General features: G+C 42.9%; 1 protein-coding gene across 7 annotated transcripts; it reads left to right on the top strand.

Annotated features, from left to right (window-relative positions):
• usp19 (ubiquitin specific peptidase 19) lies at positions 1-25163 on the top strand. 7 transcript variants are annotated; one of them, XM_047330687.1, is made up of 27 exons: positions 1-333; positions 2425-2812; positions 8782-8910; positions 9215-9351; positions 9641-10195; positions 11140-11524; positions 11822-11978; positions 12094-12165; positions 13148-13263; positions 13689-13927; positions 14084-14276; positions 14762-14895; positions 15420-15578; positions 15725-15835; positions 15933-16043; positions 16185-16286; positions 16369-16509; positions 16614-16732; positions 16854-16997; positions 17484-17875; positions 17971-18081; positions 18207-18423; positions 18577-18729; positions 18883-19049; positions 19218-19393; positions 23078-23110; positions 23934-24072. In XM_047330687.1, the coding sequence occupies exons 2-26, from the start codon at positions 2590-2592 to the stop codon at positions 23081-23083; spliced, it is 4449 nt and encodes a 1482-aa protein (XP_047186643.1). In that variant the 5' UTR covers positions 1-333; positions 2425-2589; the 3' UTR covers positions 23084-23110; positions 23934-24072. The 7 variants fall into 7 exon arrangements, with proteins under 7 accessions (XP_047186643.1, XP_047186641.1, XP_035499747.2 ...); XM_047330685.1 differs by lacking the exon at positions 23078-23110 and having other exon boundaries at positions 13695-13927; positions 23934-25163; XM_035643854.2 differs by lacking the exon at positions 23078-23110 and having other exon boundaries at positions 23934-25163.
• Positions 25164-27423: the final 2260 nt, after the last annotated feature.

The raw sequence follows: 27423 nt of genomic DNA, 5'->3' as shown, positions 1-27423 counted from the left end.
CGCCAGCCAGGAAGTGGCCTATGCGCGCACCGAACAGTATTTTTCGTTTAAAGTAGGACTCACCCCGCACAGGCCGAATGACAACAACAAACCGAAGAGTTTGCCAGTTGTTGTCTTTTGTTCGAGTTTCTTAAAGAAGTAGTTTAAAGTTTTCCAGAAATGGGTCCCGGATAAAGGGAAGATTGTTCCAGAAACGCCGTGGACTACGGGGTTTGGAGTGCGGGGAAGAGGCGCAGCGGCCCGCGGCCGCGAAGGAGCTAAGCAGCCGGTAGCAGCAGAGGGAGTCGCCGGCCATTGTGTCAGGAACGGACTCCTCACCCCCCCCGAAGGCCCGTAAGTGTCCCGTTTTAAGGCCATTGATTATTCGGCCTGTAACTCTCAGACGGGCGTTAGGTGTCACGAGATGTCCTGTTGTGGTGGTGTCCGTGTAAGAAAGGTAACCATATCAACCCGCTTCCTGTCGGCTAGCGCTAGCATGTTTGCGGCTAATGTCATTAGCAGCTCGAAGACGGTGGGAGCGCTTGATTGTTAGATGTTACATGTCCTGCGCTCTGCTGTGAGCCACCGATCAGTGAAGTGCAGTGGACGTGACTGACTCCTTTTAGGCCCTAAAATACCCTTTTGTCAGTAGGATGTAATAATGTGGCTGGTCATTTCCAGCCATTAAAGCCAACGCAGGCGGATTAGATACAGTAGATCGTGTCAATTAAACCCATGCTCCGTACGCGTATTAAGCCTTGTCCCACACGACCAGGTACATCGAAGAAACTCTGAATGCGAATGCCCCAGGAGGGTTTGTTGATTCCAGTAAAGTGGGTGGAGAAAGCACAAAAGTGCTCTCTTGTTTATTTGCTCTATAGCCAGGCAGACGCGTATCGCTCATATTGACGGACACATGACAGCCGCCGACACGTGTGTCCTAAAATAAACGAACCCCTGCAGTCGGCCGGCTAACTGACCCGTGACCGAGCTAACGTCCCGGGGGGGGCGGAGAGGTGCATCGTGACGCCTGCTAGCAGCTACCTCGATGACCACCACCCATGTTTTAGTGACTCCGCTGCACTGGACTCCAGATAAAATGGCTGATTGAGCTGTTGTCCTTTGTTTGTCATTAGACTGACCAAGCTAGCAACTCGTTGTCGCTATGCTAAGGAACCGATGCGAGGCCAGTTCGGCCAATGTCGTGTGCAGTCTCCTTTAACGTTGCTGCTTAAAATCGGGTTCGTTTATGAAAAAAACAAACAAATCGCCTCCTCCCACGAGTGCACTTCCGTGTTTGTATATTTAACATGCACGGCCACTAAAGACCGTCGCGAGGACCAGAGGCCTTCGCTATGAAGCAGGATTTGTGTTTATCGATGTAACTTCAGGTTCAAGCCTGGTTCTCTTCTTACCGGGGTACGTCGCCATGGTAACTTGTGCTGAACGGCTAACCTGTAGGTCAAGTTCGAGATATGAGATCACAGCCAGTGCCCCTCTAACCACAAACCAATCATTGATTAAATACGTACTTGTATACACCTACCATCGTTTCACCATCTCACAGCTCGTGTTGTCTACTTTGGATGTCAAGCGACACATACAAGTGACATTAACATGATGCAACAACTAAAACAGAAAAGAACCGCTCGGAATATATTCAATTTCAGCCTAAAAGTAGCATGTACATAAGAAGAGGAATTTATCAAGTTCACCATTGAGTGAATGCTTGTGCCCTTTTATCTCACGAGGATCAAACTGTTATGAAGAGAAGCTGAAGTGACGTCAGACTGTCTCTGCTGCTGAAGCAGAGGAGAGAAGTTGATATGTGATGAGGTCAATCAGACTGAACTGTTCATTCACGATCATGGGAAATATGACGCTGTCAGAGGTTCTGTCGGGGATCAAATCATTTTTATTGAATTATTGAAGGAGTTAGGATTAAAACCAGAGTGGACAAAGGAAAAGTCTGTAACAGCAACATGATTCCAATCATCTATAAATACATCCTATCCTTTACTATTTGTCACATTACTCTAAAAACTTTTGTCCCAGTCAGGATCCTGTAGAATGATGACTCTAATTGGTAAGTAGTTAAACTGGTGACTCTTCACCTGCTCCGGAGCAGGTTAGCCGTTCAGCATCAAGTTACCATCGTGATTTTCCCCGGTAAGAAAAGGAACCAGAGTTTAACCTGAAGTTACCCCAATAACCACAAATCGTGCCTTATAGTACAGGCCTCAGGACGGCCAGTGTTAGCTTGAGTCAAACCAGATAACGACAACTTATCCTTGGTATGTTGACCTCGTTTCTTAGTACAGGCCCCTGGGTTGTTTCACTTTACACTATTCTAGACCTCGCTCACAGAGATGCCAATCAATCATGTAGATTACCCACAGTTTCTCCTCACAAATATTAAGTCCTTCTCTGCCTTAACTGCTGTAGGTCCCCGCCCCTCATCATACTTCCTGATTGTGTTCTGGGAGAGTTCAGACCAGTATCATCGCCAAAATAGCCGGGCCAGGCAGGAAGAGGCACACCTCAGATCCAGACCACAGCAGCGATAGTGATTCCGGCGACGGGCGGCCTGTTAGTGCCAAGTGCCTGAAGATGGCCAGCAGCGGTGGTACTGGTATGGCCGGCAGCGAGACAGTGGGCCGTCGCGCTGGGGCTCAGCAGAGAGGAGGCAGGGACGGCAACTCGGACCTGTCCTCCAGCACCAGCAAGAAGAAGCAGAAGGACAGAGCCAATCAGGAGAGCAGAGAGGCCAAGAAGACAGCAGCAGCAGCCGCCGCAGCAGCAGTGGAAGGGGTCATTGCAGAAGTCAAGAAAGGTCAGTAAGGCTAAACTTTCTGAGCATTGATTAAATCGAGTGCCTGAAAAGAAACGCAGAGAAACCCATCATTATGTACAGGTGTGTTGTGGAATTTTCCTGTAGACAAAGTTCTGTTTACAATCACTGTTTCTTACCATAACGTGTTGTACATGTCATTTAGGTCTAACGAATCCTTCCACATATAATTTAAAATTGTGCATTGTTTACATCCATGTCAGTTGTCAGTTTTCATCTTCCTTGCTTAGGTTGGTGCATTATAATGCATTAGTGTATGTTTAAACAACCAGTGGATTAGTGTGAAAACGTCAACAGGGAAAATGTTTTCTGTTGCCAATGTGCACGTCTGTCTTTGTGTGCGAGCGTGATCTCCAAATCTAGAGAAAATCTACAAATGATGACCACTTGAAATGTTTTCATGAGTGGGTCCCTCTCTTGTTTGTAACACAGAAGCAAGATGAGGCGATTCACATCCTATCGCTGGTGTTGTGCCGTCGACACAGGCAGCGGGATGCTGAATGCTGCTTGACGAAGAAAACATAGATGTAAACAAAGCAGCCTTTTGAAAATCGTCTTTGTTGATGTTTTATGAGGAGAATAAATGGGTAAAACATGTTTGTGAGACCTGAAGAATATACTCGGTTTCGAGATTCACTGATTATAAACATAACTTTTGTTTGTCTACACAGGAAAACTCCATAGGGCAAGATTTACTTCTGTAATGTCATTTCACATTTTTCATAGTAAACAGACCATTGACATACTAGGTTTGTGTACACATTGTACAGAGAGTGTGGGATTTATTGTCACCACTGCTCTCAAAGCAAATTGTTTCTTGTTATAGAAACTGACACATTGATGACAGACCTGGTTGCCGCTGTAGATGGCAGGTGTCAGATGTTGTCTACTTGACAGAAAATGATTCAAACTCCTCTGATAATGCTTTAATTGTATGGTTTAGACGTGTCAAATAAGACCATAGCTTTTAAAATGTCTGGAGTTTCTGCTCATACCTACTGTCATAGTTGTACAAAGTGTAGAACAAAACAACTTGCTAGAGGTTTAAATGATTGGCATCATTATCAGGAAATCAGGAAATACGGAAAAGCTACATGGAGTTGGGTGTGTTTTAGCTGCTACGTGCCAACCCTAATTCTGCTGTCTTTCGTTTATTCATTCGGATATTTCACATTGATCTGTATAAATGTTTTACATAATGCATTGAAACATTCAACATCTCACCTAAATTTATTTACAAGTGGCTCAGATGTGTAAAAAGCAAAAATTCTTCATTTTACAAAAAAAACACAATGCCATGTCTTTTTTAGTTGCAGTGTTTTTCCTATGCTGTTGATTTCATCCCTTTGCAAAACTTTTTTCTTATAAGCTGACTTCTTTGTACACACTGTACTTTTGAGTTATTGTGGGATGTGTCTCATAAAGATACTTCAACATGAGCATTTTGTTGATGTGGAGTAACGCTTTTCATTTGTCTTTTATTATTAAGTTTTCCGTGGCTGAATGTGCATTTTATTGTAGGAGGAGGGGAGTTCCCATTCAGATGTGTACTCCTTTTTTGTCCTTGTTTTAAAAACACCCCCACACTCACATGACAGTGTGACAGTGTGCTTTGGTTATAACATCTACCTCTGCTAGTAGAACTGTGTAAACCCTGCTCTCAGTTTTGAGAGATGGAGCTAGAAGTTATAATTCTGTTGCAAGATATCTGATGTATTTCTATGGGAATCAAAGTGTTTTGCATAATCCTGGTGCAAGATGTGTCTTCCCTTTAATATAAGGTGACCATCCTAAGAATAACCCCCACTAATGTTCAATAGTAGGAAAACCTGCTTACTTTCCCCTGTTGGTGTTCAAATGGATAACATCCTTACTTCCCCTAACCTTTATTTGTCCTGCACATAAATCCTCACAGCATTGAGATAGTGTTGTAAATGACACAAACCTGCAAGTAAGTTTCTTCATGTGATGGATATGCCTGCATCATGTTCATCCCTGGAGGCATAAGTGCTGATGCGCGGAATATCACACGGAATATCACATTCCCCAGAAGTCCTTGACAAAGACCTTGGTGGTTCACACCGTCTGATCCAAGTCTAAAGTCAGTGACGATGCAAGTAACCGATGCAACAAATTTACTTCCCTTTTTCTTGCCCCAAAACCGGTTTATGGACACTGTGCACCAATCCAGTGTTAAGCTGACCCATAGTGTGTTAATACTTTACAGATCCTGTTTCCTGGCTAAAGGCAAGGCAAGTTTATTTGTATAGCACATTTCAATAACAAGGCAATTCAAAATGCTATACATAAAACATTAAAAACATTGTGAAGAAACACATTAAATCACATTAAAACGCAATAGTTAAAAATAAAAAAATTAAAAACATGAAAAAGTTGAATAAGACAGGTGATAAAAGTAACGGTGCAGTACTAGAAATGTATAGATAGTTTATTTACTGAAAGGAAGCTGCAAAGAGAAAAGTCTTCAGTTTTGATTTGATGCAAAGAACTGAGAGTTGCAGCAGATTTGCATTTTTCTGGGAGTTTGTTCCAGATATGTGGAACATTAAAACTGAACGCTGCCTCTCCATGTTTAGTTCTGACCCTGGGGACTGAAAGCAGACCTGTCCCAGACGACCTCAGAGGTCTGGATGGCTCATAGCAAAGCAGAAGATCAGAAATGTATTTTGGCCCTGAACCATTCAGTGCTTTGTAAACCAACAGTAGTATTTTGAAGTCAATTCTTTGACAAACAGGAATCCAGGGTATAGATCTGAGGACTGGAGGTTTATGATCTACTTTTTTGGTCTTAGTGAGGACTTGAGCAGCAGCATTCTGAATTAACTGTACCTTTCTGATTGACTTTTTAGGGAGAGCAGTTACAGTAGTCGAGTCTGCTGAAGATAAATGCATGGCAAGTCCTTTTAATCCTTGATATATTCTTTAGGTGATAGTAGGCTGACGGTTAACTTGTGGCTAACCTACCACTCAACATGGGATAAAATTAGTAATTTAACGGCCCAAGTGTGAAACAGAAATTGTTTTGCGTACTGTATTGGCAAGCCACTTTATCTGGGTGTATCGGTCTTTATAAAGTAGGCTCTATTTTGATGTAGGCGTGGTTTCCCATGACATGGCTGCATTTGTGTGACAGTGTGTCTGCTTCATGCTGAAGTGGTGTAAATCTGGTTTCGGCCTCTGATCTGGGAAACTCGGGCTGGTCAGGGTCATGAGAACGGCCCTTTTAAACCACGTTTCACCAGTTGCTTTACTTTGCTATCAGAAGCTCTCATGTCCATGTTAGGCTATTGTCAGATCTAATAGTTATTAATATTCACTGGCAGATGTCCTTTAAGGTATTATTATAAAGGTTAAGAGGATAACATTACATACTTGGTTTATGCCGATTGAAATTTGAAAAGTCTCGCAACCATGCACTGACTGTATTGCATAGAAACAGGTATATGTACATTTGAGGTGTAATTGGTGATGATGAAGGCTGGCTGTTTTCAGGCCCACTAAAGGCCCAGCAGAGAAAACTTACAATTAAAGTAAATCACAAGGGATATTTTAAATGCAGATCTATTCAATTGTTGAAAATATACATATTTAAATGGATTGGTTTACTATTTTCACTTAAAGGTGACATGTTCTTATAAAAAAAAAAAATCCACATAAATGTGTGTATCTGTGGAGCCTGCCAGCCCATAAAACTGTAAGAAAAGACCACCCTGTCATTTTTTTGTGAGCTGGCAAAATCCTACAGCCTGGCTCTGAACAACTGGTTCAGATTTGTCTCCCACTCTCCCAATCTCAACTTCTCTGGTCAAGGGGCAAGACACTTTCGAAACGTTTTTGAAATCGGTTGACCAATCAGATTGTGCGAGCTGGCCAATCAGAGCAGTCTGGGGTTTATCGGGAGGGCTGAAAGAAATCCAGGCGTTTTAGACAGAGGGTGAAAAGGAGAGCTGCAGGACTGGGCAGTATGAGAACACTGAACATTGGAGCATTTAAACCTTCTCAAGTGGTAACCCAAATTAAAAGTATTAACCTGAATATGAGCATAATATGTCACCATTAAAGATGGTGAGGTACATTAGGGGTCCATTGTCTGTTATTGCAGTGGTTATAAATGTGTAATGCTCCTGTATTTAAAATGCTGTTTTTTTTGAAAATTGAGTTTCAGTGTCATTGTTTGAGTGAACCTTGAGCTGCAGACAGAAATGGAAGAAAGTCCAATGTGTTCATTTTTCTCGTGGCAGTCATTGATCTTCCAGCCTCAATCATGTGAATCTGAGTAAGTGGTTGCGAGGCTCAAAGTATTTTATTGCGTTTATAATCTGTTCTCATCATGAATGTCAGTCTGTTGACGGCAGTCATGAGAGTGCGCTCTGGCGTCACTCCACTGGGAATAAAACTGTTACCAACTGGGAGGGATTGGGTGTTGCTTGTGACCTTTCTATAGTTATTAAGATGGTGAGAGGGAGAGAGTGAGGGTGGGACAGTCGAGGCTCTCCTGTTGTTGTTGCTCTTGAAGACCAAATCGAAATACAAGTGTGTGCATGATCCCACATGTGGCGTTTTTTGCCAGCCGGCGTTTTTTGCTCTTTTGACTATTTTTTTAAACATTTTTTCTTTTAAATTTGAACTCACAAGTTTGAGGTCACTATGAAAACTGGTACGTTTGTTTTTATTCCTCCTGGCTCCTGACAGGATTTCTGCCCTTGCTTGTATTTTGTGTGTTTGGCTGCGTGGCAAGTTTTCTGAAATAAGTCAATCATTGGCTTCCATGCGTTTCGTATGTTTGGTGTCGAGTTTGTGTCGCACAGATAATTTTAGATGTCCCGACTGTGACTGCTGAGTTCACTGTACTGTCGGCTCTGTGCTCTGGGGTGACCCACTTGAAGCACAAGAGCGTGCGCACAGTATGTTCACCATCAGCCTTACTTCAACCTGTTTTTTGCCTCAAATACTCTGTATTTTTAAAAATTCTCTGATTTCATAGACTCCATTTACAATCGAATTTGTGTTATATATATATATATATACACATATGGTGTTAAATCTATTACATTTACACCTGGTATTAATGTGTCCACATCTGATGGCAATCTGATGGATCTGTCCAGCTCACGTCACCTACTTCTTGTTTGCGCAGGCCAAAAAATAGAATAATGATAGAATAGGAGATGATATCATTCATGAAACTGCTTTATCGTGTTTGCACGCTTTTCGATTGGTCTTGTCTCGGCTCCATGCGTCTTGAACAACATGAGGACTGAGGAGACGACTGATGATATGTGTGTTTACTGGTTAGGTAGCTGCTAGCTGCTAAACTGATTTAGTTTGGAACAGTCACATGTGATTATTATTATTATTATTATTATTATTATTATTATTATTATTTCTGCCCATGTTGTTGTTGTTGTAAGGGGTTTTGACAACACCGTTGCATTTACACTTGTTCAATGTGGTCACAATGCATCACAGACCACCTCCGGAGTTGTTTTTTTGCCAATGGGATTGCAATGTGTTCTCAGTGCGGCTTGGATGCTTTTACACCTTTTACTCTGACGCGGTCACACTCTGTCCGATTGCAGGCTGATCACCACAACACATTTATTGTTCCTTTGGGGCGGCTGTGGCTCAGGACGTAGAGCCGTTTGTCCACCAACCTGAAGGTTGGCGGTTCGATCCCAACTCACGCCAGTACACATGCCGTTGTGTCCTTGGGCAAGACACTTAACCCTAACTTGCCTCTGACGTCTCTTCCGACAGTGCATGAATGAGTATGAATGTGACAGAAAAATGCGTGGTAAATAGCAGCGCTGTATGAATGTGTGTGAATGGGTGAATGTGACTTTCCTGTAAAGCGCTTTGAGTGGTCTATATGACTAGAAAAGCGCTATATAAATACAGTCCATTTACCATTTACCATTTGTGTTTTTCAGATGTGTTTGTGGACTGGAAGCAGAATGTCAATGAAGTGACAGTGAGGCTGCGCTGTGGTGAGGGGGTGCAGAGGATAGAGGACATCAGCACAACCTTCACGGACACACACTGCCACGTGTGCTTCCCCGGTAAGTCATAGTAAAGAATTAAAAACAAAACAAACACCAACAGAAAACACAACATTGGAGCAGAAATAAAGAGAAGTAGGTTTGAAGTTATTAACAGGAGATCACAACAGAAAAAACAAACACAGTTGTGGTGAAGGCCTATTGAACTTAAATCTGTGTTAAGATAATGTAGGACAATCACATATGCTTTTAACTTGAACGTGTGTTTAAACCTTTTGTATAGCTTGTCCTGTCTACTATTTATGTTGAGTTCAGGGTCCAGTCCTGCTCTAGTAACATCTGTATGCATGGTTTGGTCTCTCAGATGGCCGGCAGTGGAGCTGCCAGTTGCAGGAGGAAATCGAGGCCTCGTGTAGCAGAGTCCAGTACAAGGAGAAGGGAGGTTTCCTGCATGTCATCATGCACAAGAAGATTCCCTTTCACATCTGGCCATCGCTAAAGGTGACTCATATGATGAGATTATTTTCTATTTTTTTGTAGTATTTCTGCATGATATTTTATTTTTCATGATAATGTGCCCTTTTAGTAATGACTAAAGTGTCATAAAGGGGGGCATTCACACTGTAAATATGTAGTCTAGTGAAACATTTTGCCACAGTTTGTGATAAATATGGTCTGACAAATCTACTGAGTAGATGGAAATTTGAGTCTGGAAAAAGTCTGGCATTTTGAAATGGAAAATGTGTAGGAACCCTGTAAAATGTTTTTTGTTTCTCTCTTCCTGCTTCAGTCCAACAAGAAGGAGAAGGTGACAGCGCCAACGGAGACAAAAAATGAAAAGGAACTGGAGATAAAGCCCGTTGCCTCGGAGTCTTCAGAGAAACCCAAACAACTTCATCCACAGCCTCCCTCCCCGTCTGCGAACAGCGAGTCAAGGCGCGGTGGTGGCAAAGCCGAGCGCGGCGTCAAGCGCTGTCTTAAAAACAAAGCGGCGAGCGACAAGGCCACTGCGGACTCTGTAGGGGAGAAAGGTGGAGCTGCAGATGCCTCAGCCAACACCAGCAAGCCTGTGACCGTCACGATAGGCGAGCAGCAGCCTCAGGAACCCAGTGCAAAGCGAACCGTCGTACGTCCGCCCCTGTCCACGACGGAGGCTACGTCGTCTGCTGACAATGACACGCACTCGCTCAAGTCGAATGGTAACACTCCATACAACACACACGTGCCCGCTGGTCGGAGCCCGCAGACACAATGCGGGGATGGAGATAACAGAGCAGAGAGACTTGGGGGGAATCAGGAAGAGAAAGCTGTTGTCGCTACTGCCGGCCACACGAACAACACTCAGGTGAGAGGAGTTGTCACCTCGTGGTTGCTAATAGCGACAGTTACGTTGCTTTCATGTAAGATGATAAAATGTATTTATTTGAAGTCAAAATATGGTTATGCAGTTATTAGTCACTTATCACTTGATATCAGTGTCTGGTTATTAGCATTGTTAGAATTTCCAGTCACACCACACACATTGTTCTGTAAACCACAAAAAACAAACATAGTACATGCAGCTAGTAAATGTCAGTCTGTGAAACAAACACTACCAGAACTGCTGGAGTGCAGAGCTGTCAGCTGTAACGTCGATCGAAAACCCCAAGATAATGTTTTGTTTTGACCACACACCAAAGATATTTAGTTTACTCTCATAGAGGAGCAAAGAAACCAGAAAATATTCACATTTAAGAAGATGAAATCAGAGAATTTTGACTATTCCACCATAAAATCTTCTTGAACTGATTCATCGATTATGAAAATAGTTGGCAATTAATATAGTTATCGACTAACTGGTGCAGCTCTACTTGGAAGAGACTTAAATTTGACCTAACATTATTACAGATGGCGATTGGCAAGCGCCTTACCTAATGTGCTTGATGGCAGTCTTCTGGTTTGTTCACACAGCAGGTTCCCTGATGAATAGTGAAATGAGAGTGAACCAGACGTGATAACTCTCCCTCATTTGCTGTTTGTAGTGTAGCGAGGTGTCGCACGGCATCTAGTGTCAAAAAACTGCCACTTTGCAGATGTGACAGCTCTCATGGAGGAATTAACTGATATGACACTGTACATTGCCTTGGTGTGAGCTGGAATCAAGGGAAGTTGGTGAAACTCGGCCAGAGTTCAGCTTTAAATCCAATGCTCTTAGATATATACTTAATCTCCAGTTCCTTCAGAGCTAAGGGAGTGAGAATTCTTCTCTGAAGGTTTCAAGGTTTTTTTAAATAATTTTTTTTTATTCAGGTGGCAGGGGAACAAAACCAGTCATCAGACGGTTCTGAAACAGCAGCACATGGCAGTGAAAGCCAAGCAGCTTCTCCCGTCAGCACCAGTGACCATCTCAAACCTGTCGGCTTCAACAGCGATGAGGACCCTGCTTCTCCTGCGAGGCTGGGAGATGGAGCAGAGTCGGAGCCTGAGAAAAGGCCTGTCGAGCAGGAATCGGAGCAGGACAATCCGATCTGCCAGCTGCCCGAATCAAGAGAGACAGTACCAGTGACAACTATTGGCATGGCTGCCAAACCAGGCCCGTCACCCGGTGGAGCCCAGCAACAGGGCAGCTGTGACGGAGAGGAGAAGAGGGACCAGTCGAAGGAGGAGCCCTCTCTGGAAATTAAACAACAAGAAGGTGTGTTGACAGGGGTTTGATGCAGATGTGTCAATGGTTGGTAAAAAAAAAATTAGTCAACAACAACGAAGCATTTGACCTTGATCATCTTCACCATATATGACAATCCAGACACATTTTAAGTCTCTGATTTCCATTTTCCATAAGACTATTGCTTCATCTGCTGGCAGTGAAATGATATGTACAAGTATTGCTGTATGTACACATTCTGGTTTATGTACTCCAAAAAGATAATCGGCACTGACTTTATTCATGAATCAAATATGAGTTTGCTGATACCTGCGATAACACCCACAGCCCCAGAGCCGATGGTTAACTTGCAGTTTGTGAAGAACGATTCATACGAGAAGGGCACGGACCTGATGGTGGTTAATGTTTACATGAAGGGGATCTGCAGGGACACAGCCAGGGTCATCTTCAGGGAACAGGACTTCACCCTTATCTTCCAGACAAGGTACTAAATGTATAAATGCAACAAATAAAACCTGGTTATCCCATTCTAGCATGTATTTTCATGTCTGAAAACAACCTGTGAGTGATGGAGGTCTCTCTGTGTCGTCCTCTTACAGTGATGCTAACTTCCTGCGCCTTCATTCGGACTGCGGACCAAACACAGTCTTCAAGTGGCAAGTCAAACTTAGGTAACCGTTGCTGTCACTGATATCGGTCTGTATTTAAAATGAGCACGTGGAGAGGGCAGAGATTCCATGTTTTCCGGTTGAGTTGTGTGAACTTATTGTACAAGTATGCTAAATTGATTTGTTCCAGGAAACCTAGTCTGCATCTTCAGTATCAAACATCAAATTGGTTAGTTATTGTGGCCTCATGAGCCATAGATAAACATAAGCGGTGGCAAATCTCTAGCTCTGCACCAGTTCAAACACAGATAATACTGTTGTACCTGTCAAATATTAGTGGCTACAGGGGAGTAGCGGACACGGGGGCCGTAAATCAGAATTAACTAATGGAAAATCATGGCACATGTTGCAGCTAAAGGCTGCAAACTGACAGACCTTTTCTGTTGTGAAAAGGATTCTGTGCAGTGCAGTGGTCACAAGCTTGCCTGTTGAGGCAGTTGTCAGCAAGACATCCGAAAGTGACTTGAAGCAGATTCTCTTTATACCATAAAAACATAATAAGTGTTAAAATTACTGCCCTCGTATAAAGGGCCTCTCCATCTCAAAATTCCGAGCTGATTTAAAATCCCAGTACGTCCTTGGTCCCCGGCCGGTATACTCTGGCTGCCCACTGCACAAGATGACATTTTCCTTAGTTACCAGGTTTGGTTCCTTAGCTGCTAAGGAGAGGCATGATTAAATAAGAGAGGATATTTTGATAAATACTTATATTGCTTATTTATATTGCTTACCCTAACTGAGACGTTTATGCTGTTTCATCTGATGAAACACTTGAGGAATACATCAGGACATTCGTTAAAGGTCCAGTATGTAGGATTCAATTAAGAAATAGAATATAATGTCATAATTATGTTTTGGTTAGTGTACAACCACAATTGAGCCCTTTATATCTGCAGCAGGTCCCCTTCCACAGAGTCCACCATGATGCACTGCCATGTTTCTACATGACACTTGACACTTGTCTTCTCCTCCTCCCGTGTTTCAGGAACCTGATCCAGCCTGAGCAGTGCATCTACTCGTTCACTCCGTCCCGCCTGGATATCACCCTGAAGAAGAGACACAGCCAGCGCTGGGGGGGTCTGGAGGCCCCCGCAACACAAGGTCTGCTGCCAGGCTTCCACTTGTTCACACTGTAGATTTTTTTTTTTCACAATGTATTTTTTACTTGAATATGCATTGCAGAGACTGTCAAAATATCTTACACCCTGCACAAAATGTCTTTGTAAATTTCAGACTGATGCTTTCATTTCCCCCTCCCCCACCCCCAACCGCAACATGTAGTTTAAATAGCAAATTTATTTGCCTTCAACTGAGTGCCCATGTGCAATTCAATAGCAATCTGACAAGGTGCAACTGCACCTGCCTTTTAAAGGAAATGGGAGACAGACACAATTTCTTTTTCTATTGTTAACGCACTAGCAAAAGCGAATTACAGAAATGCCCCCTATCAAACTTTAGACCTTGAGCTTGGAATTCCCTTATGACATTCATCTCCTAACCACTAACTCCATTCTCCTTTGTTGAAGGTGCAGTGGGTGGCGCCAAGGTCGCTGTGCCCTCCAGCCCTGCCTGCATGGATCAGAGCCAGCCTGGCAGCAGCCAGCACAGCCTCCCTGCCAAGGAGGAGCCCCCGAGGGTGGGGGAGGAGAAACCAAAGGCTCCGAAGGCCTCATCAAGAGTGGAAGATGGTGGTCTAGATACTGTGACTCCCCGCACCGTCTCTGAGCACGTTGCCATCACCAAGCCAGAGCCCACGGTGACTACAGTGAGTCATAAAATAAGTAATCACAGAAACCAAAGAGGCAGAGGAAAACACCACTGATTGTTCCCGGCATATTTGTTCTTGATCATTTGGCAATTCATTATCATTATTATTGTTTCCTGTCTAATTGGTACAATGGGTGTGCATTTCCTGTCTCAGCCTAAGCCTACCTGCATGGTGCAGCCCATGACTCATGCGCCTCCTGCCAGCAATGAGCGGCATGAGGAAGAGGAGGAGAAGAAGGTGTGCCTGCCTGGGTTTACAGGCCTGGTCAACCTCGGCAACACTTGCTTCATGAACAGTGTCATCCAATCACTGTCCAACACCAGAGAACTCAGGGATTACTTTCATGGTAAATAGTGTCTTTTGCCACTTTGTCTCACCCCCCCCCCATTGCCATTCTGATATAATAAGTTTGGCTCATGTTGACCCAAATATAGTTTACTTTATCTCTTGCTGCCAAAAGACACAGCCTTTTATTTTGAAAAATGAACAGGGTGTATTGGTGTGATATTTTTTGGGCTTTTTTGCAAAGACACATTGATATTGTTTGTGCCAACAGTGATTCAGGTTCTATCAGCTGCCTCTGCTTGTAGATAGCCGTAGGGACTGCTAACATGGACACATTAACGGTGCTAAGTAGCCAACAGAGGCAAATTTACTGAGTAACTTCCATTAGTTTTTATCTTTTATCTGTACCAAATACAGTTTCTGCTGTTTAAGCATTGAAAACATTTAGATGATTGCTGAAAAATCCAAATATACTTCTGCAAGAAGTCTGTCTATTTGATGTCTGTTTCCATCGTCTCATGCCTGCTTTTCCTGTGGCCCCTGCAGATCGAGCATTTGAGGCAGAAATCAACTGCAGTAATCCGCTGGGAACAGGAGGCAGGCTCGCCATTGGCTTTGCCGTGCTGCTCAGGGCCCTTTGGAAAGGAACACACCACGCCTTTCAACCCTCAAAGCTCAAGGTACACAAGCAAGACATCACATTGCGAATTTGTGAAATATGTACAAAATATATCCCCTAGCCTGGCACCCAGACAAATTCTGGGAGCTCATTTAAATTTGCTCTGCCAGAATATGGTCTGGATCCCCTCTATTGGGAAGTTATTTTCCCTCTGGCAGAAAACTTGCCCTTTGACTTAAAGTACCTGATATTTTCAAGTTTGATGTTGAATCGACATGTTCGCGTGGCTTAACAGGCGTCACGTGATTCGTTGCTCTCACTGTTTTTTTGGTCTAACCAGTTGCGTCTAAAAGGCATTAAGTATTAGGCTGGCTACGCCAGGCTATATTTCCCCTTTTTTTAGCGGCTAAGAAGTAATTGACTTTGAAAGAGCGACAGTACATCTGTCTCGGACTGCATCGATCACATTCTTATCATTCGCTTCTCCCTCACAGGAAATGTATTAAAGCTGAGCATGGCAAGGCCTGTGTGATCAGTGTTTTCATTTCCCCTTTTCATTCCTCTGTCTTTTTTGTAACCATGCAGGCGATCGTGGCCAGTAAAGCCAGTCAGTTCACAGGTTACGCCCAACACGATGCCCAGGAGTTCATGGCTTTCCTGCTGGACGGGCTCCACGAGGACTTGAACCGCATCCAGAACAAGCCGTACACAGAGACAGTCGACTCTGACGGACGTATGGATGAGGTGTGTGTGTGTGTAGGTTATCATCTGATTCGGATAGAAAAAGAAACAGAAACGTCTTGGGATATTTTTCATGTAATGATAACTGCTGTTCTTCCTATTGTCTGGTCAAGGCTTGAGCTGATGATGTGCTTTGTCTGTGGGTGCAGGTGGTGGCGGAGGAGGCGTGGCAGAGGCACAAGATGAGGAACGACTCCTTTATCGTGGACCTCTTCCAAGGCCAGTTCAAATCGAAGCTGGTTTGCCCTACGTGCTCCAAGGTGAAACACAACATTTCCACAAGAAGCTCTTTGAAGTAAATGCTTTTTTTTTGTGTTTCATTGATGACTTACTCACCTTTATGTCTTTGTTGTTTAGGTGTCTATCACCTTTGACCCCTTCCTCTACCTGCCAGTCCCATTACCCCAGAAACAAAAGGTGCTCTCAGTGTTCTACTTTGCCAAAGAACCCCATAAAAAACCCGTCAAGGTGAGAGGAAAGAACTGGTTCCTAGTCTTGGCTTCTCAAGTGTCAGTTAACAATATAATGCAAAACAAGACTTTGTTGAGAGAAAATACAAACACGCATGCAAGGAAGTTTTTTATTGAACTTTTGTGTATGTGTATGTAGTTTTTGGTCAGTGTGAGCAAGGAGAACTCCAGCACGACTGAAGTGCTCGACTCCATTTCCAGGAGCGTGAGGGTGAAACCAGAGAACCTGAGACTTGCAGAGGTGAGATAATTAAAAAACTATTCAGAATATTGACAGAAATTTTCTATGATTTTGACTAAAGATTTGGCTCCACTCCTCTCAGGTGGGGAAGAACCGCTTCCAGCGCATGTTCCTGCCTTCCCATTCCCTGGACACGGTGTCCTCCTCTGACATGCTGTTCTGCTTCGAGGTGCTCTCCAAAGAGCTGGCCAAAGAGAGGGTGGTGTTGCTCAGAGTGCAGCAGGTAAAAAAAAGCACATGGTGATTGTACACTTCTTCAGTCTGAAACACATCAGTGTCTGCAGATATTGAAAGGGGCTTTCATGTCAATCTTTGTTTGCCCTCCAGAAACTCCAGGTCCCAAATATCCCCATCTCAAAGTGTGCCGCCTGCCTGAAGCCTCCGTTGTCGGATGAAGACAAGCTGAAGCGGTGCACTCGCTGCTATCGCGTGGGCTACTGCAATCAGTGAGTTCACCTCGACAGTGTTGTCTTTTGATGTACACCACAAGACACAAGTCACTCTGTCGTCGATTTACATAATTAGCTTTTACTTTAAATGGGCTCACTCGTGTTCTCCTCCTCCCAGAGTATGTCAGAGGACCCACTGGCCCAATCACAAGGGTCTGTGTCGACCTAACATGGAGAACGTGGGCCTGCCCTTCCTGGTCAGCGTGCCGGAGTCTCGACTCTCCTACGTGCGCCTCACTCAGCTACTCGAGGGTTACTCCAGGTACACGGTCTAACTTGACAGGCCTCTGTGCAAATCAACATAGAAAATGTAAAACGGCACACAAGTAATTGTTAAAATGTCCTGGTGAGTTATTCGCAGACTATGTTACCAGGTTACTACTAATATTTATAGTTTCCGGCGTGTTCATAAGACTGGTATCGAATGCTGTCAGATCATGGTGAAATATGCACAGAGATTAAATGCAGGTCTTATTAACCTTTTTAAAAACACTATAAAAACTGAATTGTTGCTCAGTTATCAACCCCTAAGCATAAAGTTAATACAATTAGGTAAATAATCATTTGAACAACAGCCAGAATCACTTTGTGACTCTGATTTTTCTCATGTCATCTTTGTCTCATTTTTGTTTCCTGGTAAAATGAACTGTTAGATTAATAATCAGACATGCACACTGGTGTAAATTAGTTGAATAAGTTTGCATTACTTTAAATCAATATCAATGTGTTGTCTTTCGTCTCTGTGCAGGTTTTCCGTCAACGTGTTCCAGCCTCCATTCCAGTCGGGCAGGACGTCCCCCGAAACATCTCAGTGTCGGGCAGACCTCCCCTCGATGCCGGCAGTCTCCCCGGAGGGCGTTGTCTCCGGGGATGAGGCTGTGGGTGGCAGCAGTACTGTAGGAGCAGGTGGTGTGGAGCTGGACAGCCAGTCTCCTCTGCCGGAGTCCCAGGTAGACTGTGGCCAGGCCTCAGCCCTCCACCCTGCCGAGGCAGATTCCCTCTCTTCCTCCCAGACCTCTCTCTCCACCACGCGGACCACAGACTCTGGATTTTCCGAGCCGGTCTCCGCAACTTCCTGCTGCTCTCTGGACCCTCATGCTGAAAAAGAGACGTCCTGTGAGAAGGCAGTGCGGCCAGAAGGTGACAGAACAACATACGAATCCTTCGCTGTGTCTGTTATTCATTTATTTTACCTCTTGCGTTACCTTATTTCTCCTTCTTGACGCTGTTTGCAGCTGCAGTAACAGGGTATCAGCAACCGAGTGAGTCAGCATCGGGTCATGCCTGTCAGTTCTACATCTCTCTGCTGGACTCCAACAAAAAGGAGCAGAGGCTGGATGAGAAAGGTTTGACCACAATCCTCCCAAATTACTCTTAGGCTTTCAAATCCCTCCCTCCGCTCCATTTCGTTGTGTCCACTCCCAATTAAGACATAATAATTTTTTCAACTTCTCCACCCTCCCCACTATAGAGGACATGCTGGGGGACCTCCCTGAAGACGTGACACTGGAGCTGGTGTGGAAGAACAACGAGCGGCTGAAGGAGTACGTCCTGGTGAGCTCCAAGGAGCTGGAGTACGAGGAGGACCCAGGCTCTCTGAGCGAGACGGCCAGAGCGGGACACTTCACCCTGGAGCAGTGCCTCAACCTCTTCACCAAGCCCGAGGTGCTGGCGCCGGAGGAGGCATGGTAGGAATCTTTATTTGGCGATGAGATAATCTAAACATAATACATCTTGTCTTTATCGTGTCTCTGTCCGCCTGGTTTCATTCTTGTTTCTCATTTTCCAAGGTTACATTTTTGCAGTAGTAGTATTTAAACTCTAACAAACGGTCTTTTAAGGTACTGTCCAAAGTGCCAGCAGCACCGCGAGGCCTCCAAGCAGCTGCTGCTGTGGCGTCTGCCCAACGTACTGATCATCCAGCTCAAACGCTTCTCCTTCAGGAGCTTCATCTGGAGGGATAAGATCAATGACATGGTCGACTTCCCTGTCAGGTAAACGCACACTGAAAAGTTATCTGTGCACATCAACCAACCACTTACTTATCTACATTTTCTGGCACTAAACCACCTCCTTTAATTTTTGTGGTGTGAAAGTGATTAAACGACATGCACATTCACTGTGGTCACTTGTTCTTTGTCTCGTAGGAATCTGGATCTCAGTAAGTTCTGCATAGGCCAGAAGGACGAGATGCAACAACCTCCCATCTATGATTTGTATGCGGTCATCAACCACTATGGTGGGATGATTGGGGGCCACTACACAGCCTACGCTCGCCTGCCAAGCGACAAGAACAGCCAGCGCAGTGATGTTGGTGAGTGTGCCCTCAACAAGGTTTATCCCCCTTTTTATTCATCTGATGCAAGCCTTACCTCATCCCCCTTTTTTCTATTCCTTGTTCTTTCTGCCACCCCGTTGCCGACCCGTCTTCCTTCCCTCCTCCTCTACTCATCCTCCTCTACTCATCCTCCCTTCACTGCAGGCTGGCGTCTGTTTGACGACAGCACCGTGACGATGGTGGAGGAGAGCCAGGTAGTGACGCGCTACGCCTACGTGCTGTTCTACCGACGACGAAACTCCCCCGTGGAGAGGCCACCGCGCTTCCTCCGGCCTGTAGGGGCCGAATCGCCCACTGCTGCAGGAGCCACTGTCAGCCAGGTGAGGGCGCCACAGCAACACGAGACTTAGGGCATGTGTCTGAAAAAGGGGTTTTCCCACATAGAAATGCAGCAGCCAAGGTTTTGATTTCATCCAAGGTCTGAGATATTGCCTTTAAGTCGAAAGAGAAGTTAATTCCAGTTAATTTTCTAGATTTCACGCAAATATCGTGTCAAACTTTAGCTCCCCACTGAAGATCACACATTTCTGGTGACCAAAACACAATCAAACAGGTTATTAAAGGCAACACTAACTTATTAAAAATGTGTGAAATGGTACAGTGAAGCCGAGGGTTAAATTGAAGATGTATGAAAGGGATTAGCTTTGGTTGAAGTGTAACTGCAATTCCACAGTTAATGCAATGAATGAATGGCCAATCAAAACTCTCCCTCAAATAGGAGAAACTGTTTGAAAGATTCATCCTCTAACAATGATGGTATCATGTGTTATCCTGTAGACTCATGTTGTGTGGAATGAGCTCAGCTGTCAGGCAGCTTTAGCATCTTGTGACGGTCAGTTTTCAGCAACTTCAGCGGTGTTTACTGCTGAAACCGCTTTTTACTGTCGATGTCCCTACTTTGTTCTCTCTCACACACACATGAACGAAACGCTGTGATCTGTTATTACACTTGGCTTTTATCACATGGGTTGTTAGGTACAATCTTGTGATGCTGATGATGAAATCAGATTATGTGGGGTTAAAGACAGATGAGCTTAATGACTTGTATAATCAGGTTGTGGTGACACCGTAGTATACCTTTTACTTTGTTGTCTGACCATGTTGCTCAGTGTATTGGACTTGGAGAAAGGGTTTGGAGATCACAGTTGAGATTTTCTTGTGCTTTGGATTTTATGCAGCTGTGTTTTACTTGTGAATAATGTGTTATACATAAAAGATTGTGAATTTGCTCCATGTGATTTCTGAAAGACGAGCCTCTTAGACCGCTTCATGTTGAGTTAGACCAGCTGCTCGTTTAGTGTCATGACTGTAGCATGTGTTAGACCAAGCCTTTCTCCCAGAAGCTGACACCGGTTTCCCGCCAATCGCAGGCCTCTCTAATATGGCGGGAACTGGAGGAGGAAGAGGAGGGGCTTGACGAAGGCCCCCGCAGGCTTTTCCGCTCTGCGCTGTGGAGGCGGCAGAATCAGCGGAACGGAGCTGAGGAGGATGAAGAGAGGGTTGATGGGGTGGTGCGCCGGCACCGCGCTCAGAGGATGTCAGAGTATCCCGACGACGACTGCGTGCGATACTTTGTCGTGGGCACGTTGACTGCAGTGTTGGCGCTGTTGGTCAATCTGGTCTACCCTCTGTTTTACAAAGCCAACTGGTCCTGAGCTCTGGCCGAGTGGTGACGTGCTCAGGCCCGAGGCAATATGAAAATATGAATGTGAGGTTGTTCAAAAAAGGTCAGGTTAGATATGAACACACAGTGGAAGACACTGAGGGTCTGTGTAGAGTGATAACCTGAAGAAAACCCTGCAGTAGAGTTTAGAGTCCGACAAATCTAGATTTTTGGGGATTGATATCGATATTAGGGAGTTCACGATTTCTGATACTGATACATCGGCCGATGTGTGTGTGTGTATATATATATATATGTAAGTATTTTAATCTGTCAATGATAAGATGTCATTATCAAACCTTTATGACAAGGAAATGTTGTGAGGCTTGATATTTTAACCATGAACTTTATCATTAATAACTGTAAATAAAACACAAATTATAGAACTTGAATTAACAAAATAAACATAATTTATTTTACGCAAAATGGAAACATGAATGCACATTTTTTTCCCTGCATAGTTTATTCTGTACAATAAAAGATTTCATATTGGTAAACACAAGCACTGATGAGCAATGAAAGGCTCATATCGGCCGATATTATCGGCCAACCGATATACATCGGTCAACCGATATACATCGGTCTGGCTCTAGTACAGTAACTCTGTCAGCACAGTGCTGGTATATTAAGTACAATATTAATACTACTGACAAGTAACAGTACCAGTACTTTCTTTTGACTTTTTAACAAGTTTGCATTTTAAATAGTTTAAGATGATCAGCTCCAACGGCCTTAATCATCTATGTAGTGAATCGGTTTATTCATAAATTGGAGAAAGTAGGACCAGGAAAACTGTGAGATGTGACTGAAGCGAGTTGTACAGTGATCAGTAAAATGCTGATAAATTATAATTGTTCAATTTGCTCTAGAGCGACACGTGGCAGCACTATTAAAGGCCACCTTTAGTTTTTATTGCACTACATTCTGCAGAGGATAACAGAGCAACAGTGACTCATTTTTAATAATATATATCATGAAGCAACGTGTACCTTCTTTTTTTTGTGACTCATTAAAAACACTGATTTTTCAGCCTTGAATTAGCTGTAATTTGTCCAGCCACCATCAGTTTTCAAATGGTCTCATTCAACAATATGTACTCTTTCATTATTTCTCTATATAATTAAGTTTTGGGGTTTTTATAGAAAAGACTGTCACACTCTGTTCTTAGTCGCTTTTATCGAGCTGTTCCGAGCAATAGCCCGGTGATGATTTTAAGGTTCTCAGGATGAATTATGGTAAAATGACGATCAGTCTGTTCACAGCTAAGAAACCAGATTTTACCGTCCACTTCTGAATGTGACCTTTTACAGTGTGTTGCTTTGTTTTGAGTGGGAAGCTGCATAGGTTTTTAATTTTGGAATGATTTGGAGTTATACAATAACAAATCTGGAGTCAACATATAACGCTATACAGTTACACATGTACCTTACAAAATTTTTTGATGCTGTTGTCTTATTTTACTCCATTCCGTGTTACTGCTTTTCTTTTCATTTGAAAACCCCAAAAGATGTTCGTTATTTACAAGGGAGTATTAGGGTCATAATGAAGAAAAAACTAAATTTAAAGATTATGAGAATAAAGTCGTAATTTAATGGGGAAAAGAACATATTTTTAAAAAAATGACCAGCCATCCTCCTCTTTCACAAGAGAGACAATTTCTTTCAAAGTCCTGATATTCATGATTATGTGCTGATGTGCCAGAAGATTAAATTTGTAGTTATTTGCAAAACCTATATTAAATTATAACTGAACAAATGCACCAAATTCCTCATGAAAACACAGGCGGCAGACTGATCTTCTGATATGCCCCCTCTAAAATGACATGTAGCCTAAGATAACGACTTATTCTTGTAATACTCTTATAAAACTTTATTATCGTTAGATTACAACTTAAGTCTTGTAATATGTGTTTTGTCCCAGTAAGTGGCCCTAATACTCCATCGTACTTATTTACAATACTCAAATGTTTTTAATGTTCCTGTTTTTACACTTACGTTGAATCCAAACTGCACATGGGTGATTTGTTTTCTTTGCAGTCATCGTGAGTGTTCGGGTCTCAGGGAAAATCCCAGCTCTGGTCTCTAGGAAGTGTAGAGCCACCGGTGTTTGCCTTAAATTGCTCGGCAGATCATCGTCTGAGTGTGTATACCTGATTCAGACATATGCAAGACCGCGGTCCTTCTGTTTTTAAAGCTCCGTCTTATCGGGTATAAGCTTGTGCTCAACGTACACTGCTGTGGTGATGGACATGGAAATTATGAAATCTCCCAGTGCCCAACATAAAAAGGCAGTGATGAGGATTTAAGAACTTCTAAATGCTGCTGTTTTTGTCTTTGAATAGATTTAAATGGACCTGACTGAAGGACACAGCTATGTATGTATGTATGTATGTATGTATGTATGTATGTATGTATGTATGTCCGTCTGTTATGAGATGTTAAAGGTGACATATTATGCAAAATTCACTTAATCAGTGTTTGTGCACATTTTTTTGTGAGCTGGCTCTGAATCACTCTTACTCAGATGTCACAGTTGGACTCTTGGGGTAACCCTGCCTGCAATCTGAAAACTTCTCTCGTTAAGGGGTGTGACATTTCTTATATATAGTGATATCAGTTGACCATTCACAACAGACTGGGCCAGCTGGCCAATTAGAGGAGACTTAGGTTTATCGGAAGGCGGGGCTAAATGAAATCCAGGCCTTTTAGACTGAGGGTGAAAAGAGAAGATGCAGGAATGTGCAGTATGAGAAGACTGAGGCCTCTCCTGAACATTAGAGCATGTAAACCTTTTCAAGTGGTAAGCTTAAAGTAAAAAAATTAACCTGAATATGAGCATAATATTTCACCTTTAAGTAAAAAGAATAATATTGTATTATGTGAGGAAATAGTGTTAAATCATCTGTCTATAATATACTGAGAATCGCTGAGAATTGAATGTTCTGTATTTCAAAGAAAACTGTAACCAACCTAATTTTCCTGCAATAACATATCTGGACGCGTCCCAACTGAACGCTGCTCTCTGACACATGAAGCCGTGTTCTCCCTTTGGAAATAAAATCTCAATCTGTTTATAGTCGTCATGTTTATTATTTCAGTTGTGTTAACGTTCTCCTGCTTTTTTCCCTCCACGCAGATGAAATCTTCCACAACACCGAACCAGCATGATTTATTTTTTAACACTGGTTTATTTTACAGGCCTCTGGCCAGTCACTATTTGGGACAGAGCTGGATCCCGAAGGACCCCCTACGCTGATCCCAGAGGTGCCCGCTGACCTCTTCTCCCACTCTGGAGAGTGCACAGCGCCATCCTACAGCAACATGGAGGAGGTGGACTAGTCGCGACAGAGACTAAAGACGCAGCCGGATCAGAGCCGGTGATTCCCCCCCCCCAAATCCTGGGTGGAAGCTACTCCTCAGCTGCACATACACATCAGTGCTCATTCATGTCCACAGGCGTCTTAAGCAAATCTGCAGATCTGGTCTTTGAGGACCCGATGGCAAAGACCTTCAGACGCACATATAGATGTGTACTCAGTACTAACTAGACCCTCATCATCGATTATAATCTCATTAATATAGTTAATCAATTAAGACTTAACAAGCTGTAAATTAAATTCTATTCATTCAGTGCATAAAGTGACACACATAGACACTCGGACAGAAGCTTTCATGCGTCTTATCACCTCAGAGCAGCCGCATGTGGCTGCTGCTGAACGAGCTCATCCTCAGACACTGATCACAGTGGAACCGAGTGGAATGTGTCTGCCAGGCGTCGACGCGCCAACGCACCCTGTGATCTGGTTTCAAGATGAAAACATCACTGCTAACACTTTGCCTTTTAATCTCTGACTACAGCTGTGTGAGATAATTGGGCTCAATTTGGGGATGTTTGAGTGAAGATTGTTGTCATTTGTTTAAGTCCTTCTTCTTTGGTTTGTTGTGGGGTGCTCAGTCATTTGGATGAGGATTGTTGCAAACCGATGTTAAGAAGAGAAATGTGTAATGACCTGCTATCCTTTTTTTTTTTTTGTAAATGCAGAGGGCACACAATGTTTTTTGTTTTTTTAAACTTCATTTCTTTGTTTTGGCGTGTTCTTGGTTTTCTGTTTTCTTTTTTTTTTTGGTACTTGTTTGGATATTCGATCCTGTGGATGCAACTGTCAAAAGGCTGCAGTGTAAACTGAAATGCGCATGACTGCATGTTCATTCAGACTGTAACCCCCGAGCCCCTGTTTATGTATCACCTCCATCTGAAATGTTGCTAAATGTCATTCTTTCTGTTTTTTTGCGTGAGTTGTGCGGTCTCACCCCCTCCCCTCCTTTGTAATGAATTGCGTATCAGGCGGGGGTCATTAAGAATGCTACTGTTGATACATATGAATGGTTAATATAAATAAAATCAATTTTGAGTATTGCTGACATTCATTGGATTCTTGTTTAATTAATTTTTTGTTTCAGTAGACAGACATATTTTGTCAATATATATGGTAACACACATTTTCATGTTACCATATATATGTGTGTTACCATATTGTGATGTCACAAGGGGTTTGGTTGTGGAAGGCTGCTATATTCCCTCCTGATGGAGGGATCCAGCTGCCGCCGATTGAGAGAGCAGAGAAAGGAGGGGGAGATGGAGAGACTCCAAGAGTGTTGGAGGGAAAGGTTTTGGAGATATAGACTTTTATTTTGTAAAACCTTTGAGTTGGAGAATAAACAAAGAAGTTATTTTGTTTAAGAAAACCATAGCTAACACTACAAGGTTGACCAAAGCCTCAAATGACATCACAATATATATATATATATAAATTGCTCAAAGAGAACACTTATTCGTCGCAGTACTGTATAACACCAAGTCAATAGACATTATCGACGTTTTAAGACCATATTTTAATACTGAATCGTGAGCTTGGTCGTTGGGCGCGCAAGTCCTACTGTACACGATTTGTGTTGCTGCTGAGAGAAATATCCAAAGTTTAGACAAACCAAGCAAGTTGAAGACATGGTGCCTTTTGAAAAATACTAAGAAATCCCTATTTTCTGACATTATATAGATCAGACCAGTAATTGATTATTTAGGTCAATCGAGTTCTTATTCATGTATTGTAAGATAAGTCGATAACGTAGTTATCGTGACAGGCCTAGCAGTAAGTGGGCCCTGGGTTCCTCCTGGTGCAGGACAATGCCCAGCCTCATGTGACCAGATGTGTAGGCAGTTCCTGGATGCTGAAGGCATTGATGCCATTGACTGGCCCTCTTGTTCCCCTGACCTATGGGACGTTTTATATTGGTCCTTACAACCTGTACTACGAAGCTGGATATCAACTGTCTCAGTCAACACCTGGGTTTTACGAGCACGTGGAAAAGGCAGAGTCGTTAATTACAAGGGACATAGTCAGAGCCATGAATAAAGTATTTAATATGATCCGAAACAAAGCGCTGATTTTCAGCAACATGTAAAAGTGACATTCTACAAAATGAAAGGAAAATATGATCAAACAACTAAAACAGAAAATAATCAAACAATCTTGATTGAATTCAAATGAAGCTCTAATATTAATGAGTCTATGCTTGAGTGTTATATAACTATAACTGTTTAGTAGAGACTCTGCTTTAAAACCAGGGTGGACACATGAAAACTCTCTAACAGCAACATGAGTCCACTCATCTATAAATATCTGCTGCGCTTTACTATTTGACACATTACTCTGAACTTTTTCATCCCAGTCAGGATCCTGCAGAATGATGACTGGCTTTCCAGTGATCTGATTGATAAGAAGTTGAACTGGTGACTGGCTGTGATCTCTTATGTCGAACTTAACCTACCCCGGAGCAGGTTAGCCGCTCAGCATTAGTTACCATGGTGACGAGAACCAGGGTTTAACCTGAAGTTACCTCGAAAAAGCACAACTCCTGCTTCGTAGAACAGGCCTCTGGTTAGTGTACATGTACAAACTGTGACTGACACTTTTTACTCTTATTGAAAACAATAACAAAAACAGTAATATACATATACATATATGCTTGAGAAAAAAAGAGGAAATTGGCCGGGTGTGTGGCCAAGTAGCTCAAACACACACCACTGTGTGACATCATACCTCACATTGACCATTGACATGTACAGTATGTGTGTTGTTAATGTATTGAATTGAATTGTCACAGGAAAACACTGTTTTTTTCACTTTAGTTTATCGTTATACAACTGATTGAATCATGTATTGTGGATTTATTGGGTTGCAGTTTAGCTGTATCGTTTAAAAGTGAGTAAAGTTGGGTTTTTTGTCTGTCAATTTTATTTCATGTAAATGCAATCTGCCAAAATAAAAATAATTAAGAATAGAACATTCATTAGTCATTTAGTTTCTTTTTACTCACATACAGAATTGCCAATTTCCCTTACACACCATTCACAATTTTTTTGGTACCTAAAATTTAAAAAAAGTTTAGACATCAGAATTTAATTTACATTCAAATAACTCAATTTAAATAATACATGTGATTTAAAACGTCACTCGAAACTTAACTTATTCCATTTGAATAAAATTGTCAAACCATTTCCAAATAACCAGTGTTGTTGATTTATGCTAAAACTGTGTGGGGCCTCGTGAACTTTGACCCTGAGTTATCCAGAATATCAGCTGGGTGAATGTGACCTATGACCCGTATCTCACTCTCCGAAGGTTTT

The sequence above is a fragment of the Scophthalmus maximus genome, chromosome 3, assembly GCF_022379125.1.
Source record: "Scophthalmus maximus strain ysfricsl-2021 chromosome 3, ASM2237912v1, whole genome shotgun sequence".
In the NCBI taxonomy this organism is placed as follows: Eukaryota; Metazoa; Chordata; class Actinopteri; order Pleuronectiformes; family Scophthalmidae; genus Scophthalmus; species Scophthalmus maximus.
This window is presented reverse-complemented; position numbering and strand designations above follow the sequence as displayed.

Coding starts and splice junctions, on each gene's coding strand:
- usp19 (XM_047330681.1), top strand. CDS start 2,590: ATGGCCAGCAGCGGTGGTACTGGTATGGCCGGCAGCGAGACAGTGGGC. Junction 9,352..9,640: donor ACATCTGGCCATCGCTAAAG/GTGACTCATATG, acceptor TTCCTGCTTCAG/TCCAACAAGAAGGAGAAGGT. Junction 18,082..18,206: donor GCAGAGGCTGGATGAGAAAG/GTTTGACCACAA, acceptor TCCCCACTATAG/AGGACATGCTGGGGGACCTC.